This window comes from Solanum stenotomum, chromosome 3, assembly GCF_019186545.1.
Source record: "Solanum stenotomum isolate F172 chromosome 3, ASM1918654v1, whole genome shotgun sequence".
Lineage (NCBI taxonomy): Eukaryota > Viridiplantae > Streptophyta > Magnoliopsida > Solanales > Solanaceae > Solanum > Solanum stenotomum.
Window position 1 is genome coordinate 14,587,624 of NC_064284.1, and position 19,426 is coordinate 14,607,049.

The 19,426-nt window shown below is 32.7% G+C and overlaps 1 protein-coding gene across 1 annotated transcript; it reads left to right on the plus strand.

Moving 5' to 3' along the window:
• Positions 1-8,605: 8,605 nt before the first annotated feature.
• On the plus strand, positions 8,606-9,289 carry LOC125858715 (miraculin-like). The gene has a single exon (XM_049538532.1). It carries the CDS (start codon positions 8,606-8,608, stop codon positions 9,287-9,289), a length of 684 nt encoding a protein of 227 aa, XP_049394489.1.
• The last annotated feature ends 10,137 nt before the right edge of the window (positions 9,290-19,426 follow it).

Consider the following 19,426-nt stretch of genomic DNA (forward strand, 5'->3'; position numbering starts at 1 on the left):
AAGGAGACGGAGCTTTCACTAAGAGAAATTTTACCTGATACAAAGCTTTCACCAAGATCTTTCACCTGATACAAAGTTTTCACCAAGAGCTTTCACCTGAGCTTCAGCTAGATGGGAGCTTTCACTAAGAGAAAACCCTATTTTTTACGGATAGTAATTTTTTGTTTCCTTTTTGTGTTTTCTATGGACTGATGACTTGGTTAAAAAAATTGCAACAAACTTAGCGACGGATTATGACATCCGTTGCTACTAAATAAATATAATTATTTACATTAAATTTTAGCGACGGATAATTCCGTCACTACATAATTTAAATTTCATAAAAATATATTTATAATTTTAGCAACGATTTTTCGTCACTAATTCCGTCGCGGAATATTAATAAATTCGTAACACCTACTTTGTTGCAAAATCCGTAGCGAAAATTAGGGCGCCAAAGTTTCCCGCTATTTCTTAGCGACAAAAAACATATTTCGTCGCCAATCCGTCACTATATTATAACTCAAAAAATTATTTGTAATTTTTGCAACGAAATGGCTACTTCGTTGCTAATCCGTTGTTATATAGTGACGGAAATTAATTTGTCGCTAATATCCGTCGCTAAACACTGTTTTTTTTGTAGTGAAAGAATTTAAAAAATGAGAGTACATGATATTGTTTATTAACACTCAAATTTAAAAGCTGAGAATAGATACTAGATAAAAATATTGAAAACACTCCTAAACTTGACATGAATTATTAGTTTCGTTTCCGAACTATTGATAGTCTTAAAAACGACTCTCTACTTAACTAAACTTAAATACACCCTTGTTTGACCACATGATTAAAATATACACCTAAATTCTCATTAAGTTTAGGGTGTTCACTTCTCTAGACTTTTTAAGAGTGTCACATTCCTCATTGGTCATTCATTCAATAATAGTTGATCACATTATAAATATAGTTATCTTAACTTTTTTGTCAATTTATAAAATCAAAAGAGAATTAATTAAAAAAATTATCATTTTTACTTTACAATTATTTTTTTTAGAAATTGTAAACAAGTTTGTAAAGTTTTATTTTTTTTTTTAAAAAAACAAAATAACAAGAGTGTAAATTATTTTTTTTAAAAAATAAACAAATGGAGCAAATTTTTTATAATTTAAAACCTAGACCTATAGTATACCAATGGCCGCCTCCTAATCATAAACAAAATACACAGAGGAATTCGAGACCCAAGTACGAAAAAGGCATGAAAATGTATTCTAATTAGGAAAAATTACTTAAATACACATCTTATTTTATCATAATCTCTAAAATTTTCTCCATTTGAAAATATTTCAAAATCCATCTTGGATACATCACTTCCCTCTCACTGATACATCCCTATCCCCCTCTCTGATACATACCTTCCCTCTCGAATACATCCCTCCCTCTCGGATACATCGCTTCCGTATGTATCTGGATGTCCTATCCCCTCTCAGATACATCTCTCCCCTATGTATCTGGATGTCTTATCCCCTCTCTAATACATCTCTCCCCTATGAATCTAGATGTTTATTGATGTATCAGGAAGTCCAATGATGTATTCGAAAATCTAAATGTCTCAATGAATTATGTCGACATATATAAACTCGAGATCTTTGATTAAAGATGAATATTCAATAGGTACATATTTAAATTTAAATATCTAAATGAATTATGTCGACAACTAAAGTTTGTCAGTCGCATGTTTTAGTCACGGGATAATCTCATGCATGTGCAGTCTCGTTGGGCCATTAATATTCATTTGTGGTTGTTCGCCTGTTATCTATATTGAAGGGTGAATATCAAGAGACGTATTCAAGAGGGGGTCATCGGGTTCACATGAATATATGTTTCCTTCCTGAAATCATATATAGTAGTAGTATATTTTTTATAAAATATTTAAACATAGATGTGTGAACCCACACTTGAAGTATCATATAATGTCGTGCGATGATGATTGAGCGCACCTCTCTAAGTGAAGCTAATTAGGGTGTGTTTGGTATGAATGAAAATATTTTCCAATTTTTTCATGTTTTGTTGGGTTACAAGTTTTGGAAAATATTTTCCAAATCAACTCATTTTCCTCAAATTTAAGGAAAATGACTTTCCTTAAAAAGTTAAGGAAAACATTTTCCAAGACTCTCCTCCAACTTCAAATTACAATTTTTTTTAAAAAAAAATAAAAATTTAAAGCTTATTTTTTAAAAAATATTTTCAACTTCAATTTTTTATTTTTTCACCCCACCCTCAACCCCATTAGAACATATCCATTATTGGCTGTAATACTGCAACTGCAACTAGAGTTGATGATAAGAATGGAAAATTTGGGACTAAATCTGAATTACGCAAAGATTTAGTCCTATAGTATACCAATAGCCGTCTCCTAATCATAAACAAAATACACAAAGGAATTCGAGACTCAAGTACGAAAAAGGCATGAAAATGTATTCTAATTAGAAAAATTTACCTAAATACACATCTTATTTTATCATAATCTCTAAAATTTCCTCCATTTGAAAAGATTTCAAAAAGTTCGAACTTATGACTATCCACGAAATCATAAAATTTCTTAACTACAAAAATTAAATTGACAATGTTAATTTCTCAACTTTTTTACTACAATAAAAATTGAGAAAATAAAACTGGGAACTTTATGTAGTTTTGCAATGGAATATTTAATTATTATTTTTAAGTTGAATTTGGAATTTACAAGAAAAAAAACAAAAAAAATAAATAAATATATAGTTGTTTGACGCAAACTTTGACAGTGGGGGATGAAGATAGGACCCATAACCATAATAAAAATATTTGAAAACAAAATCTTATAGCTATAGCCTATATATATAAATAAATATTTTTGCATCAAAGTTATAAAAAAAAAAGAAGGTACTATATATATATATATATAAATAAACATAGATTGATTAAATAGAATATTTTCTACTCACCAACCAAACATGAGAAAATAAGTCAAAAATCTACTTGTTTTTCAGGAAAATATTTTCTAGGAAAACATTTTCCTTCATACCAAACACACCCTAAAAGTTTGAATCTTTTATTTATTTTCCTTTCTAAAATTGGTAACGCCTCTCTAATTAAATGGTTTGGATAAATAAAAAATAATTTTGTACCTATAATTTTAAATTTTTTAATTATTTAGACTCTACAATATATATATATATATATATATATATATATATATATAGACACTTGTAGATTTCAAAATTAAACTACATAGTTGTTTACAATATAATACTCTAATTTAGTTATGGCTAGTCTCTAATGGTCCCGTCGGCACATTAGAACATATCCATTATTGGCCTGCAATACTGCAACTGCAACTAGAGTTATCAGTTGATGATAAGAATGGAAAATTTGGGACTAAATCTGAATTACGCACTGCAATGTTCATTGACTGTAGTATTTCTAACAAGACTTTCTCCATATTCTGACATAAACTCGAGACCTCTGATTAAGTATGGATCAGTCCCAGAACTACACAACAACTCATGTTGGTCATTCATTCAATATTAGTTGATCACATTATAAATATAGTTATCTTAACTGTTTTGTCNTTAATTTAGAAAAGTGTAGGAAAATAATGTAATTAACTATTGGCACTATGAGATTATATAAATTATACTAATAATTATATGTTGAGGTGGGTAAAAATTGTATTTTAAAGTTTGCAAGTTGTAATTATGTAAATTATACTAATAATGAATAAGGCCAAACTTCAAAGCTGGTTATTACATGCTAGGGCCGATACATCCACCACCTAGGTTTGTTATAACTGGTGGTACCTTAGGAATTCCAGGACCTAATACCTTAAAGAACTGGTTCAAAATTGAGAAATATGAGACCTCATTCTTACAAGTTAAGGTATTGTCCTAGTAAATATATGTGTCCAACATGCCATGTTGATTGTGCAGATGTCGGATTGTACCAAAATAGGGGATACAACCGTCTGGCTCTCAACAGCAAGCCTTGTCCTTTTGGCTTTAGCAAAGTAAACAAGAATGATACATAGTTAGTTAATTATCTATGCTTATTATATTATAACCTAGCTTTCTAAAATAATGTGGATCATACTTCAATGTAATATTAATGCTTATGATGAATAAAAAATCACCTTACTTAGTGCATTACAATTAAAACTAAAAAATTAGTGATACTTTATATAGCAAGATTATGACATAAACTACAGTCATTTTTAGTAAATATCATATTTATAGCTATACAAATTTAATAACCCTAAAATTATCGTCATTTTTGTAAGTTGTTTTTTTTTTCTTTTTTTATTTATTTATTTTATTTTATTTTATTTTTTTTTATTTTTTTATTTTATGAGCTCATTTGTTTCTTTTATGGGGATACTTGATTTATATGCCGATTAACAGTAACGGTATTTTATGACTCACTATGACTCAAATTGGCTCTTACAATGCTTACATTTTTATGCATGTGAAATCTGTCCGAGTTCACTATGAACTCCTATCTTCTTCCTACATTTCGGGAAAGCCGTAAAGGCTCAAATTCCTCCTTATTCGAGTCAGCCGGCTATAACATCGAAGAACAGGTCCCTCAAAAAATTGACAAACAGGAATCGGCGCCGATAGAGACGAGAAATGAAAAAGGGGGGCCAAAGGCCCACTTTTATTTTCAAGATTGTATTTTGTTACTTTGGGCCTAAGCCTTTGTCATTTTATTTATTATCATCTCGTTAGAATTTAGGACAGGTGGAAAATGGGTCTAAGGCTCAAAGAAATAGAAGTCAATTTAGTCTAGGACAGGTACAAAGGTGGCGAAAAATTGGGCCAAAGACCCAAAACGAAAATAGGCCCAAGTACTGGTCTAGGCGGACAGGAAACTAGACTTGGGCCCAAATTTCCCTCTTTGCTTATCATTTTATATTTGTTTACCTGTCATTACTTGTTGTTAATCTTAAGGTTATTATGATTTAATTTTCCCGACAGACAGCTATTCTGAACCAATCTTTTAAAAATCGACTAATTAAGAACTCATTTTCCTTCACCTTAAAACTTAATTTTCTTCAAAAATATTTAAATGGATATAGTGTCTTAATATTTCCCCTTTTCTCCCTTAAAATGGTCCAGAGCTATAAAATTGCTCAATTCAAGTTAAGTCAAATAAATTTGGTCAAATTAGTTAATTGCCGGATAATCGCGTGTTAGCGGGCATTTAGGGTGCTTTGAATCCCTTCCCGAAATGCTAATAAGAACCCCGAACCCCTTTTAAGTTTTCATTAGATTTCTGTTTTAATCTTTTGAAAACAATAGTTTTCTTGATCTTTCTTAAAAATTAAGTGGCGACTCTAAAACCAGTTTAAATTATATTTTTTTAAATAAAACACTATTTATCTTCTCTACTTAAATAATATGCCTTTTCAACTTCTTTCTAACTATTGTTATGATTTACCCAATCTATAAATAACAATCATCTTTAGAGATGTTCAATGTCCATTTCCATTTTTTCATTCTTTCTTTTTCTTTCATCTTTCATGTACTTAATAATGACATGATATGGTCTTCACTTTGATAAAAATCATATATATATTCTTCAAAAATTCATCATAGAGATGTTCACATTAGTTTGGTACAACTTCATCAAAATGAAGAAGAAAACTTAATTATCTTGGAAGATTCATCAAAAGAGATGGTCATATTAGTATAAAAGTTTCAATGGTTTCCAAATATTTTGAAGATTCATTAATGTATTGTTTTGATTTCAATTAATATTATTGTATTTTTTTAAATTTTATTTTGATTAGATATCTACTAACATTGTTATTATGCGAATGAATGAAGATGAAAAGTATCACATTTTTGTTTTTGTTTTTGTGTGTATCTGTTTGTTAATTTCTAATTAATATTCTAAATTTTTTTGTCATTGTTGAAAGGTTAAATTTTACCTATGGTACATTTCTCATAGCTATTAGATATTGTTATCCCTAAAAATATATTATATGGTCTATCATATTAGACATCAATCACAAAATAAATAAGTAAACCGTCTTTTTAGTATTTTTAAAAAATTTAATTAATAAATAAATTATTTAATGAAAAGAATGAAGAAAAAATGTTCAAAGTTATTTTATAGTTATGCTATAATAAAAGTGCATTTGTGATTAATATATATTTAACTTATAATTATTTAGCAAATATTATCTATCTTATTTTTCACATTAAAGAAGGAGTTATCTTTTGAATAGTTATTATCATATATTTTTTTAGTGATGACTACAATGATAATCAAATTAATATTATAAAACTCTTCCACTCTTTTATATGTGTGTATCTGTTTGTCAATTTCTAATTAATATTCTATTTTTTTGTCATTGTTGAAAGGTATAATATTACCTATGGTACATTTCTTATAGCAATTAGATAGTATTGCCCCTACAAATATATGATATAATCTATCATATTAGAAATCAATCACAAAATAAATAAATAAATAAATCATCTTTTTAGTATTTTTTAACTATTTTTTTATCATTCTTTTTATTTTTCTTTTTCTTGTTAATTCTCTCGTTTGTTCTCATGTATCTAGCAAGAAGTTTCTAACTTATCATATAATTAGTGTACAAAATTCTAAAAAGTAGACGACAACTTACATTAAATATTTTTCCACTTATGTTTGCAAGGGAATGAAAATAACTAGGGACAAATAAATTAATAACAACTCAAGAAAATAAAACGAATTTTTTTTTATTTTATTTTAAAATTGCCTGCAAGGCGCTGACAGCCTTGACCCTTGTAAGGCTCAAGTCAGCTAAGCCTTACAAGGCTAAAAGTTGCTGAGCCTTGTAAGGCTCATGGGTTTTTGTGCCTCGTTTTTAAAACACTGATTTAGACGCCGTTACAAATTGTTGCCCTTTTGGTTTCATAATTAATTGAGTTGCCCTTTTGGAATTTTCAAAAAATTTTGTTGCCCTTTTGATTCCAGACTCAATTATATTCTATTATGGGATGTTTTGGAATTTTCAAATCTAGCCAATTGATTTGCTTGCATGACAACTACTTTTCCTTTTTTTTAATCGTAACTTCATTGGCATATTTTAGTTATGGATAAAAAGTTGATTTGGAGTAATTTTGAAGCAACAATAAATTGGTGAATTTTTTACACAATAAATTATAAGAGTTATTTATGTAGTTAAATAATCATCTTAATAGTTATAAGGTTATACATTATTCTGTCAAGCTTTGATATTGAATACCTATTCTCTTCTTCTTTTATGAATGTTCTTCTTGATTTCATCCTTTTTTTTCCACTAATTTCCAGGCCAGATTATTATAACATTTTTCATCACCGTATTTTAAGCTAATCGTATGAAATATATCACCTCTTTTTAGTCATGCTCATGAGTCTCGATTAGAACAAATTGAACAGATTTGAGGTTTTATTGAGGTGTATTGAAAACTTATCTATGTAATGGACACTAATTGAAAACATGCATAAAATTAGAATTTCTTTAAATTTGGACTGCATCTCATAAAAGGATTTAACCCTTTATCATTTATTCATATATTCAATTATAACAAGTTTAAATTAAATTTACTATAAGTATTTGTTCAACTAACCATCCTACTTCGTTAACACGTTTTAGTGATGGCTAGTCTCTAATGGTCCTGTCGGCACATTAAAATATATCCATTATTGGCCTGCAACAGAGCAACTGCAACTAGAGTTGATGATAAGAATGGAAAATTTGAGATTAAATCTGAATTACGCACAACAATGTTCATTGGGTGTAGAATTCCTAACAAGACTTTCTCCATATCCGGGCACAAACTCGAGACCTCTGATTAAGAATTGACTAGTCCTAGAACTACACCACAACCCATGTTGATCATTCATTCAATATTAGTTGATCATATTATAAAAATAGTTATCTTAACTTTTTTGTCAATTTGTAAAATCAAAAGAGAATTAATTAAGTTTTTTCTCATTTTAACTTTACAATTAATTTTTTTTAAAAAGTGTAAACAAGTTTGTAAATTTTTTTTTTTTTTTAAAAAAAACAAAATAACAAGAGTGTAAATTATTTTTTTTTAAAAAATAAACAAATGGAGAAAAAATTTTACAATTTAAAACCTAGACCTATAGTATACCAATAGCCGCCTCCTAATCATAAACAAAATACACAAAGGAACTCGAGACCCAAGTTCGAAAAATGTATGAAAATGTATTATAATTAGGAAAAATTATCTAAATACACATCTTATTTTACCATAATCTCTAAAATTTCCTACCATTTGAAAAAAATTCAAAAATCCCATCTTGGATACATGACTCCCCTCTTGCTGATACTTCTCTGTCCCCCTCGATGATACATCCCTTCCCTCTCGAATACATCCCTCCCCTCTTGGATACATAGCTCCCGTATGTATCTGGATGTTATATTCCCTCTCTAATACATCCCTCCCTTATGTATCTATATGTCTTATCCCCTCTCTAATACATCCCTCCCCTATGTATCTAGATACTATTATTCATGTAACAAAAAACGTGCAAATGAAGCCATGCATCTATAAATTGGAGATAGATTAATAGGAAGCAAAATACAGAAAGAAAGATGAAGTCGATTAATATATTGAGTTTCCTGTTGCTTTCAACTACCCTCTCTTTGGTTGCCTTTTCTCATGAATTTTCCATTTCTGATAATAATGGGAATATTGTATTCCCTCCCGTGCTGGACATGGACGGCGAATATCTCAAGATAGACGAGGAGTACTCCATTATCAGTACTCTCGATGGCGGTGGAAGCGTATACTTAGCTGATATTGATAACCGTACCGAATGCCCAAATGACGTTTTGCTTGACAGTTCTGGTGATTTTGATCACAGCACACCCGTGTTGTTTTATACTATGCAACTTGGAAGTCAATTCGTTTATGAAGACCAAGATGTTAGTATAATGTTCTCAACTTCTTCTACAACTAAGTCATGTTTTAACGAAACTGTTTGGCAAGCTGGTGATTACATGCTAGGGCCACCACCTAGGTTTGTTATAACTGGTGGTACCTTAGGAATTCCAGGACCTAATACCTTAAAGAACTGGTTCAAAATTGAGAAATATGAGACGGGGAGACCTCATTCTTACAAGTTAAGGTATTGTCCTAGTAAATATATTTGTCCAACATGTAACTTTGATTGTGCAGATGTCGGATTGTACGAAGATAAGGGATACACCCGTCTGGCTCTCAATAACAAGCCTTATCCCTTTCGCTTTAGCAAAGTAAACAAGAATGATGCATAGTTAGTTAATTATCTATGCTTATTATATTATAACCTAGCTCGATCGCTTTCTAAAATAATGTGGATCATGCTTCTATTCCACTCTATGTAATATTAATTAATGCTTATTATGAATAAAAAAGCTAGGTTCTTTATTTATTAATTTCTGCTTCCAAACTATTGATTCAAATAAGTTTTAATTAATAAGTGGTATGTATATATTACTTATGGATAATCCCAAGCGGTACCGATTCATTATTGGTCTGTTATTAGAGTTGATTTTCGGACCACTTAAGTCCAAATTGTAATATGCATTGTTATTGATTACGTGATGTGAATTTCATTCATAAGATGTTTAATCAATTGCATATTAATTTTGATTAGTCATGCCCAGTAGACTTAAATTTGGTTCAAAGGGGGAAATCTTAAAAAAATAAGAAACACTATTGTAATGGATGCAAATGTGTATTGTATGTTGGTTTGACTAGAAGTAAATTTTATTGTATATTGAATTGACGTAGAAGTCTCATTGTTTATTGTTGTAGAAATTTATTTGTACAACAATTTTCCAATATCCCTACTCGTTAGGGCATGGAGGATATGTTATTTTATTAATATTTTGTTGAAATTCTCAAATCTAGCCTTGCATTCTTGATAGCTGCAAAAATAATAAAAGGGTACATAGCAAATTGGTTTGCTTGCATGACAACTACGTTTCTTTTTTTCAAATCCTACTTCATTGGCATGTTTTAGTTATGGACAATTACATTAGTATCATTTAGGCCAATAATACATGGAGCAATAAATACATTAATCAATATGAAAGTGATATTTTTATATTGGTGCAGTCCAATTTAGGATGCGAATAAACGGATTGGGTAATCTATATAATCCACACACATATAAACCTTCGGTAGATTTTGTCCATTTTAAATATTTGTAGTAGGATTTTGTTATATAATTTTGTCACCTTTTTGACAACCAACAAAAACCTTAAAGAAGAGTTTAATACATTTGTTGATGATATAACAAACACCTAATTAAAAATATATATTTTAAAGTCTATTTAGTAAACAAAATAAATTAATTTGCCCACCCACCCCTAGAAGACAGAGGAGGGGAGTCCGGAGCCGAAAGGGCAACAAAATTTGTCAAAACATTCAAAAGGACAACAAAATTAATTTTAGAACCAAAAGGATAACTTTGTAACGATCAAATTAACGTCGTCCAAATTAGGGTAGCAGCCGCAATGCGCCTTACAAGGCGCAGCCGCCTTGCGTCTTACAAGATGCAGACGACTTGCGCCTTGTAAGGCGCAGGAAATTCATGACATGGCTGTAAATTAAAAAAAAAATCATTGCCTTGTGTAATGACCTATTTCTGTCGTTATAGAAAAGCCAATGAGGAAAGAATTTGGGCCAGAAAACTTCTGATTGGTGACTTGGAAATTTCTACCCTAGGCCAGACTTGGACGAAATCCAAGTCAGGTGAGGTCTAGGGAAATCTGGTAATGAATGTGGATTTAATTAAGAATTGGATCACATGAGTGGATAGCCAAGATGTTAAGGAGCATGTACGACTCTACAGAATCGAATTCGGGTGAGTAGAACTCCCGAAACTGATCTTGGCGTGAAATGATAGTTTTAAAACATCCAGGTTTAAGGTGTGTTGTGAAATGGGAGCTTGGTACTCAAATTCTGAGCTTCTGTCTCTGTGAAAGCCACGGGGACAGGATTATTCCCGTCAGGGCGGGGACGCTGTGGCGGGATGGGGTGTGCCATGGCGGGCCAGTCGCGAATTAAGTCGGAGAAAAACCCCAAATTTGTTATTTTTCTGCAAACTTCGTTATTGAGAGCTAAGGGACAACCAGGGCAGTTTCTTGACAGTTTTCCACGATTTCTAGTGCTAAAGGTAAGATTATTACTCCTGTAATCCATATTTCGATTCTTAGAACTTAGAATCTTGGGTAATCATCGTTGGGGGGAAGGGGGGTTTGGCCTGAAGTTAATGGTGGGGAAAAGCCATGGTTGAACATTAGGATCATGGGTTTGTTCTTGGGTTAATAATTTTGTTATTATCCAGGTAAATTAGACATTGTTTAGTGATCCTTGCATTAATTGATTGTTTTAGATCAAGAACGAGCTGAAAGACTCCAAAAAGGAAAGGCACACATGTCTTAGGAGTATTCAGGCTTGATTTCAAAGTAGCTGATGATTCAATTTCCTGTTTGTGTGATATATGCCGGCTAATTGCTTCATTGTATGCATGCATGTATGTGAATTGGAAAATGTGAATCGAATCTAATGAAATGATTATGTGCGAACCATTACATGCCATGAACTTGTTACTTGACCGTGTGACTATGTGCACTGTTCATTATGGGTGATTGTGATTGTGGTTGTGCTAATTGGATCGGGTGTCAAGTTTTGACACATACATTGGATCGGGTGTCACGTTTCGAAATATATATTGAACCGGATTTCACGTTCCGACACATGTATATTGTAGCGGGTGTCACGTTCCGACACACTAACAATTTGGGTGTGGGTTCCACGAGAGGACCACTAGTGATTATTACGTTCATGTTTACCTATCATTGATATCGGGAAATTGTATGTTGTTCCTAAATGATAATTGAATGATACATTTTGTATATGTGTGTTTACTATGTTGTAACTACTTGCTTGTATTTCCCTTATTGGAATAGCCGCGTGATCCTACCAGTACACTGTGATTTGTGATACTGCACTTGCTCGTTCTTTGTTGAGTATAGGACATCTTCAGGCGACAAAAACTGTAGAAGTAGACAAGGTGGCAGAAACCTACTACTCAAATGAAATGAATTTCTTTCTTTTTTTTAATTTAAGGAGAAGCACACACTCGATGCACCTCACAAGGCGCACGCTCTCAGCGTCTTGTAGGACTCAAGACGGCTGTGCCTTGTAAACTGTACCCTGATTTCAACGGCGTTAGTTTGGGCGTTGCAATGTTGCCCTTTTGGTTATAAAATCAATTTTGTTGCCCTTTTGAAATTTTTGACAATTTTTTTTGTCCTTTTGGCTCCAAACTCCAAATAATTTGACATATTTGTTTGGCACGTTTTAGTTATGGGATAGTAACACATGCGGTCCCTTCAAGACATTAATATTCATTTTTGGCCTTTAACTAGCTAAGATTACATGACAAAAATGAAAATAACTTGGTTGTTAGTCTGTTGGTATCTATCTTCAATGGTGATGTATTCAAATATCTTTTAGGCCAAAAAGATACGATATCCCTCAATTTTTACGCTGTTTTTAGCACTAAAATAATTTATTGTATAATCCTTTGTTTCAGTTTATGTAATTTAGGGTTCGTCCATAGTACATACAATTAACATTGAATTAACCAACATGGGTTGTGGTGCACTGGTGGGAGTGCTTCACCCTTAATCAGAGATCTCGGATTCGAGCCCTGGGTATGGAGAAAATCCTGTTGGAAGCGCCACCCCCGAATGGACCCTGCAGAGCACAATCCAGATTTAGTCGGAGCTCCAATGTGAGCTCTGAACACCGGGTGGAAAACAAAAAAAAAAACATTGAATTAATTTTACAATGTCAGTAACTATGAGGTTGAACGAATTTGCTCCCACCCCAAATGGGCCCTGCAGAGCGTGATCTAGATTTAGTCGGAGCTTCAATGTGGGCTCCGGACACCGGATGGGAAATCAAAAAAAAAAACATTCACAATGAGAATTGATAATAAACAAAAATATAATTGCAAATCATATGGTTGAGAAATCAGACGACAAATAAAGAAAATACTAAAGACATTATTAATATGGTTTGGTAAAGCGACATACATATTGAAAACTAATATTAAAAAATCATAAATATGTTTATGAGAAAATCTCCCCTACATTGTGGATGCTCTTATTGTTCTTGATATGAGAGGAGAGGTCTTCGATTTATAGGATTCCAAGCATTTCCTCTAAGGAAGAAATAACCCAAATATAGAAGAAAATTATATTTTCCTTTCAGAAAAAGTAAAAACATTTATGGTGATGTTTTGTCTTTTCTTTTAGGAAAAAGTAAAATTCAAATAAGGTAAGAAAATCAAAGCAAAACCCTAACACAAACATATGATAAGTAAAACTAATTAGGTGTTATAGCTTAACTTTACTAGGATCCCTTCATTCAATATTAGTTGTTCATATTTTAAAACCACTTTTCTCAAATTATTTGTCAATTTATAAAATTAAAAGTGAATTAATTATTCTTATTTTCTCTTTTTAACCTTATAATAATTAATTCTTTTTAAAAAGTGTAAATAAGTTTGTAAAGTTTTTTTAAAAAAAGGTTATGAGTAAATTATTTTTAAAAAAAAATAAACAACTAATATGGAGCAGAAATTTTACAATTTAAAACCTAGATCTATAAACATTTTTGTCTAAGGTGTGCCTTTGTGAAGGTCATCATAAAAAAAAATTCAGACAATTTTTACTGAAGTTTTATATTAGATAAAGACAAAATTTCAAGCATTTTACAGAACTTACCTTGTTGCGAAGACGAGCTAACTTCAAACATTTTTGACAAAAAATTGTAGCCTTAACAATGATAAACTTCAAACATTTTAAACTAAGGTTATTAAAACCAAGAAAAAATTAATGACTGAAGTACATATAAAAGTTATCTAAAACTTTCAGCACTCATTAGAAAGGTCTCTGGTGCGGAATGACTAGAACATTATTTGCATTTTTGGTATCTTAATTATTGTTGTTTGGTTAACTATTTTGTACTTTTGTATGCCTAATAATTCTCATTTCTGCTTTGTTTTTCTTTCTAACATTTCAACTCAAAAACCAAAATGTTGATATTAACATTTGTGGTTGTTCAGGGTATAATAATTACGAAAGAAAATATTCTCTTTGAAAGATGTTTCTCAAGAAAATAAAATTCTTATACACTACGTACAAGAAGTGAGATTGAAGATAAAGTGCTCAGTGGGAAAATATCAAATACATCCAAAATCATTAAATCTCTAAGCAGCCATGTGGCGTTTATCCAAAATACCATTAAGATTTGCGGGACCATTGAGTACGTGTGATTCACAATGTACATATAAAAAATTATTATGTCTCAATCGCTAATTAATGGGTTTAATTTGAATTTGATTTGTTCCATACATTTAACTGTTCTATAGATAACCCAACCCGTCTAACTATAACCATGGTTAAAAGTTGCATTTGTCACGATCCAAACCGTCGTGAGTGGCACCCACACTAACCCTCCGGTGGGAGAACCATTACTACAACCCAAACTAACAACCTCAACCAAAACTAAGACATTTAAAGTTACGGAAGCAGGTTTAAATGCTAAGGAAAAGAAATAGGGAGTTCACATAAACTCCAAACAAAAGTCTAATCAAAACAAATGTGGAATAATACCTAGAACCTGAAAGTCAATGTACCAAAACATCTAAAGTTCAACAAGTTTAAGAAAATGGGTACATCCTAATTAAACATAAGAAAATCCTAATGTACTAGTCTAAGTCTGAAATGGGGACATAAACGAAAATAGAACTCATGGCAGCCCGGAAGAACTGGTTCACCCTTGAATTCGATGACTATCACTCGTCTTCTAAGCGAGGTATGTCAATAGTTGCCGGAAAATGTCCTGTATTCAACAAAGAAAGAGCAGGTGCAGTATCAGTACAAAACTACAGTGTACTGGTAGAATCACACGACTATCCCACTAAGTGCCACATACTTAAGCCATTACAACATCATAATAACATGCATACACCGAACATATACAATATCAATATTATTTACAAATAACGTACCAATTCATAATTCTCAAGATATACAGTTATGTCAAGTCAATGGTCCTCTCATGGAATCCACACTCAAACCGTTAGTGTACCGGTACGTGGTACCCGTTTCAAGTTAGCGTGTTGGATTGTGACATCTGTTCCAATGTTTATGTCGGTATGTGGCAACCGATCTTAGTTAGTGTGTCCGAACGCAACACTTGATCCATTCAACAAGCAACAATCACAATCACAAAGTACATTCTCATAATCATACAATCAAATCATGATTCACGACATTCAATTATCCGTCTATCCTCATTTACGATTAGTGTGATCAATAATGCAACATTCACATACATACATATATCATAATGAAGCAAGAACAAACATATACCACGCAACATGAAATCACAAACATCACCTACCTTAAACAAAACTTGAATCCTATAAGAAACTTGATTCTTCCTTTTCCGGATTCTTTCTGTTTGTTCTTGGTCTACAAACAATCATAATAGTGTGAGGATCAATAAACAACACCTAATAACCCGGATTATAAACAATAATATCAATCCTTGGTTAAACCCATGATCCCCATACCTATATTAGGATTTTTTCCACCATAATTTCTAGATCACAACCCTCCCCCATTGATAATTACCCACTAGTTTACATTCTACGGATCGAAAAATGGATTTGGGGAGTTAAAAACTTTACCTTTAGCCTTAAGAATTGAGAAAAACAATCAAGAACTCACCTGGGGTCGTCTCCTAGCTAGCTCTCAAAATCGAAAAGTGCAGAATAAAATACTTTTGGGGTTTCTTTCTGTCACGACCCAAATTCACAAGTCGTGATGGCACCTATGCTCCCAACGAATAGGTAAGCCAACCCAACATATTTACCAATTATGATTAACTAATGAGGTAAAAGGTAAACAACGAGTAAAATTTCCAACGNTCTACCTCGGATAGTGCTTCCAGAAGCAGGCGCAGGAATAGGCTCATGATCACCACTTACAGATGTACGAGTCCTAACTATCTGAGAGAATGAGATATAAAGATTAGAATTTCAACAAAGTAAAGTGTGCACGATAATGAATGAAAGAATAGAAATTTTCCTAAATGTCACATAGCCTCTCGAAGATAGGTAAGGACGTCATCATACCGATCCGCAAGACTCTACTAGACATTGCTCTTGTACACATGAGACCAGTGAACCTAGAGCTCTGATACCAAATAGTCACGACCCAAATTCACAAGTCGTGATAACACCTATGTTCCCAACGAATAGGTAAGCCAACCCAACATATTTACCAATTGTGATTAACTAATGAGGTAAAAGGTAAACAACGAGTAAAATTTCCAACGCTAAGTTCCTTATAAATATGAAATGCGGAAAGCTAAAATACTACCCAAGAAATTGTGTCATAAGTACAAGAGCCTCTAAATATGATCCAAGTCTTAAACTAAATGACACATCCAAACATAAAGGATATTCTGTCTGAATACTAAAATAACAGAATAAATAAAAGGTAGAAGGAGGTGTGGGCCACAGAACAGCCAAGCAGCTCACCACAACTCCAAGATACTCCAAGCTCAGACTCAAAAAGCTCCCCGAGATGTGCTCGTACTTGGAATCGAATCTGCACCACAAAAGAGTGCAACAAGTGTAGTATGAGTACGAAACCACGTGTACCCAGTTTATCTCATAGACCGACAACGAAGAAGTAGTGACAGGAGTTTAAATAATAAAAAATAAGTCTTTTACTTATACAAGTCTATGGTACGCTTACCGGTCGAGTTTCATCAAAATAAGAATAATCAAACTTCACATAATGTACAACCACCAATAAAACACATAATCAACAATAATAAATGATGTAATGAGATGCAGTGCAATGTGACACCATGAAATGATATGCCTCAGAATGCCAAGTATTCTCTCAATCGTATATACATGATACTCCTCGAAAATACATCGAGAGTTCATGACCCATGGGGACTCGCGAGGTCTATATACCGACAAAGACGATCTCCACGTGTCTGTGCGGACAATCTCAATGCACTATCATAAATCAAATAATTTTCGCACGGACGATCTCCACGTGCCCAAAATATAATCTTAACATCTCACCATCCCCAGCACGGACGATCTCCACGTGCCCAACTTATACTCAATCTCATGTCAATGCATATGCACAATATAATCTTAAATAAAGGGGATGATGATGCATCTCAATCAATCAAATATCAGCATAATACATAACCACCTCAACCATCATAAGTATACGGGTTCAAATAAGAACACAATCACACAAAATAATCAGTCAATAATATATCAGCTAATGCCCATATGCTTTGGCATTCTCGGATTAAAATTCACATTCTATAGTAATAAACTTTCCCTTTATAACACCAGTACTCGTACCAATGCCTGTCACATCATTGGTACGAGACCCCCATCTTTCGCCCTTACCTATTGTCTATTCCATTTTTTATCTTTAAATTAGGAAAACGTCCTCCAACGAAGTCTAAAGTCTTAACATACCTTGAATGCCGAACACGTGCCACGGATCCTCAAGAGTTTTCCTTTCCTTTTTGCAAAGCTTCGGAACGTTCCCAATCTACCAATTATGCAAATTATTGTAAGCATGCGAGTTCACACTCATATTATTATATATCTATCCTAGACCCACAAACTCACTCATATCTCTTAACCAACTCCTAATTTACAACTAACTTATCATACCAAAAAAACCAGCATACAGTATAGTGTCAATTTCCAAAATTTGCTTTCTTTAACTTTAACTAAATTATTATTTTCCAGCCTAAATCTTATCAACACAAATCCATACCCATTAATGATTAATCCCAGCCGAAATCTTTCTAGCACCGATTTGTTGGTGGCAACAATAACTTCTACATATTTCCAACCCGTCAACACATACACACACGACAATATCAATTTAAATTATATTTTCTTTTACCTGGCAGCTTCCGACTACATGTTTTCCATGAAAATAATTCTTAACCATCGATCAATGCCCACCCTTAGAATGATGAACCATTAATGGGCATTAAATGCCTTTTTTAGGTTGATACAAATTAATTTTCTTAAAAAAAAGAAGTTTTCATTCCTTTATAAGGACTTTGAACAGATGCAAAAGTTTTTTTGTCCACTTTGATATCAACCATCAATATAACAATATAATAATAACAACAATCCAAAGCACTCTGACAACATACTACAATATGTAGAATTGAAAAGAATGAAAATTGCTTGTTTTCACCTGAGCAATGATTATTGTTTTCTTTTTCCTCTCGTTGGTCGCCTATGGTAAGTTTCCACCTCCACCTCTTTTCTTTTCTAAAATAAGAGTGTATTAACCGTGAAAACCCCACTAACCTATTATCACCTATGTGACCTAATGGTATAAATCATTAATAAGTTTTAGAGAGAGTTGACCTATTAACTACCAATCAGATAATAGTAATTAAATAAATAGTTCAAAATTTCCATTTATAATTATTTTTATACGAGAAAAGTCAAAATAGCTATAGTTTTCAAAACGACCTAGCGGCTCGTTACATCACCTACCACTTAAAATAACGTTCGTCCTCGAACGGAAAAAGAAAAGAACTCACCTGAACGCTCAAAAAGCTGAGGATATCTACTCCTCATGTCTGACTCGGTCTCCCATGTAGCCTCCTCTACTGGACGATGTTTCCATTGAACCTTTACTGAAGCAATCTCTTTCGATCTCAACTTTCAAATTTGCCTATCCAAAATGATTACCGGCTCCTCCTCAAAAGTCAAATTCTGATCAAGTAACATCGAATCCCATTTAATCACACGAGCACCACTCTGATGATACTTTTTCAACATCAAAATATGAAATACGGGATGAACACTCGATAAACCAGGTGGCAAAGCCAACTGATACGCTACCTCACCAATACGCTCCACAATCTCGAAAGGACCGATATATCTTGGGCTCAACTTGCCCTTCTGTCCAAATCTCATCACACCCTTCATGGGTGAAACCTTCAATAGAACCCGCTCTCCCACCATGAACTCCAAATCACGAACCTTCTGATCTGCATAACTTTTTTGCCTACTCTGAGCCATGAGAAGTTTATCTTGGATCAACTTAACCTTGTCCAAGGACTCCCTTAGTAGATTTGTACCCCACGGTCTAACCTCAAATGCATCAAACCAACCAATTGGAGATCGACATCTCCTACCATACAAAGCCTCAAATGGTGCCATCTCAATGCTCGAATGGTAACTATTATTGTAAGCAAACTCCGCTAAAGGTAAAAATTGATCCCAATGACCACCAAAGTCGATCACACATGCCCGCAACATG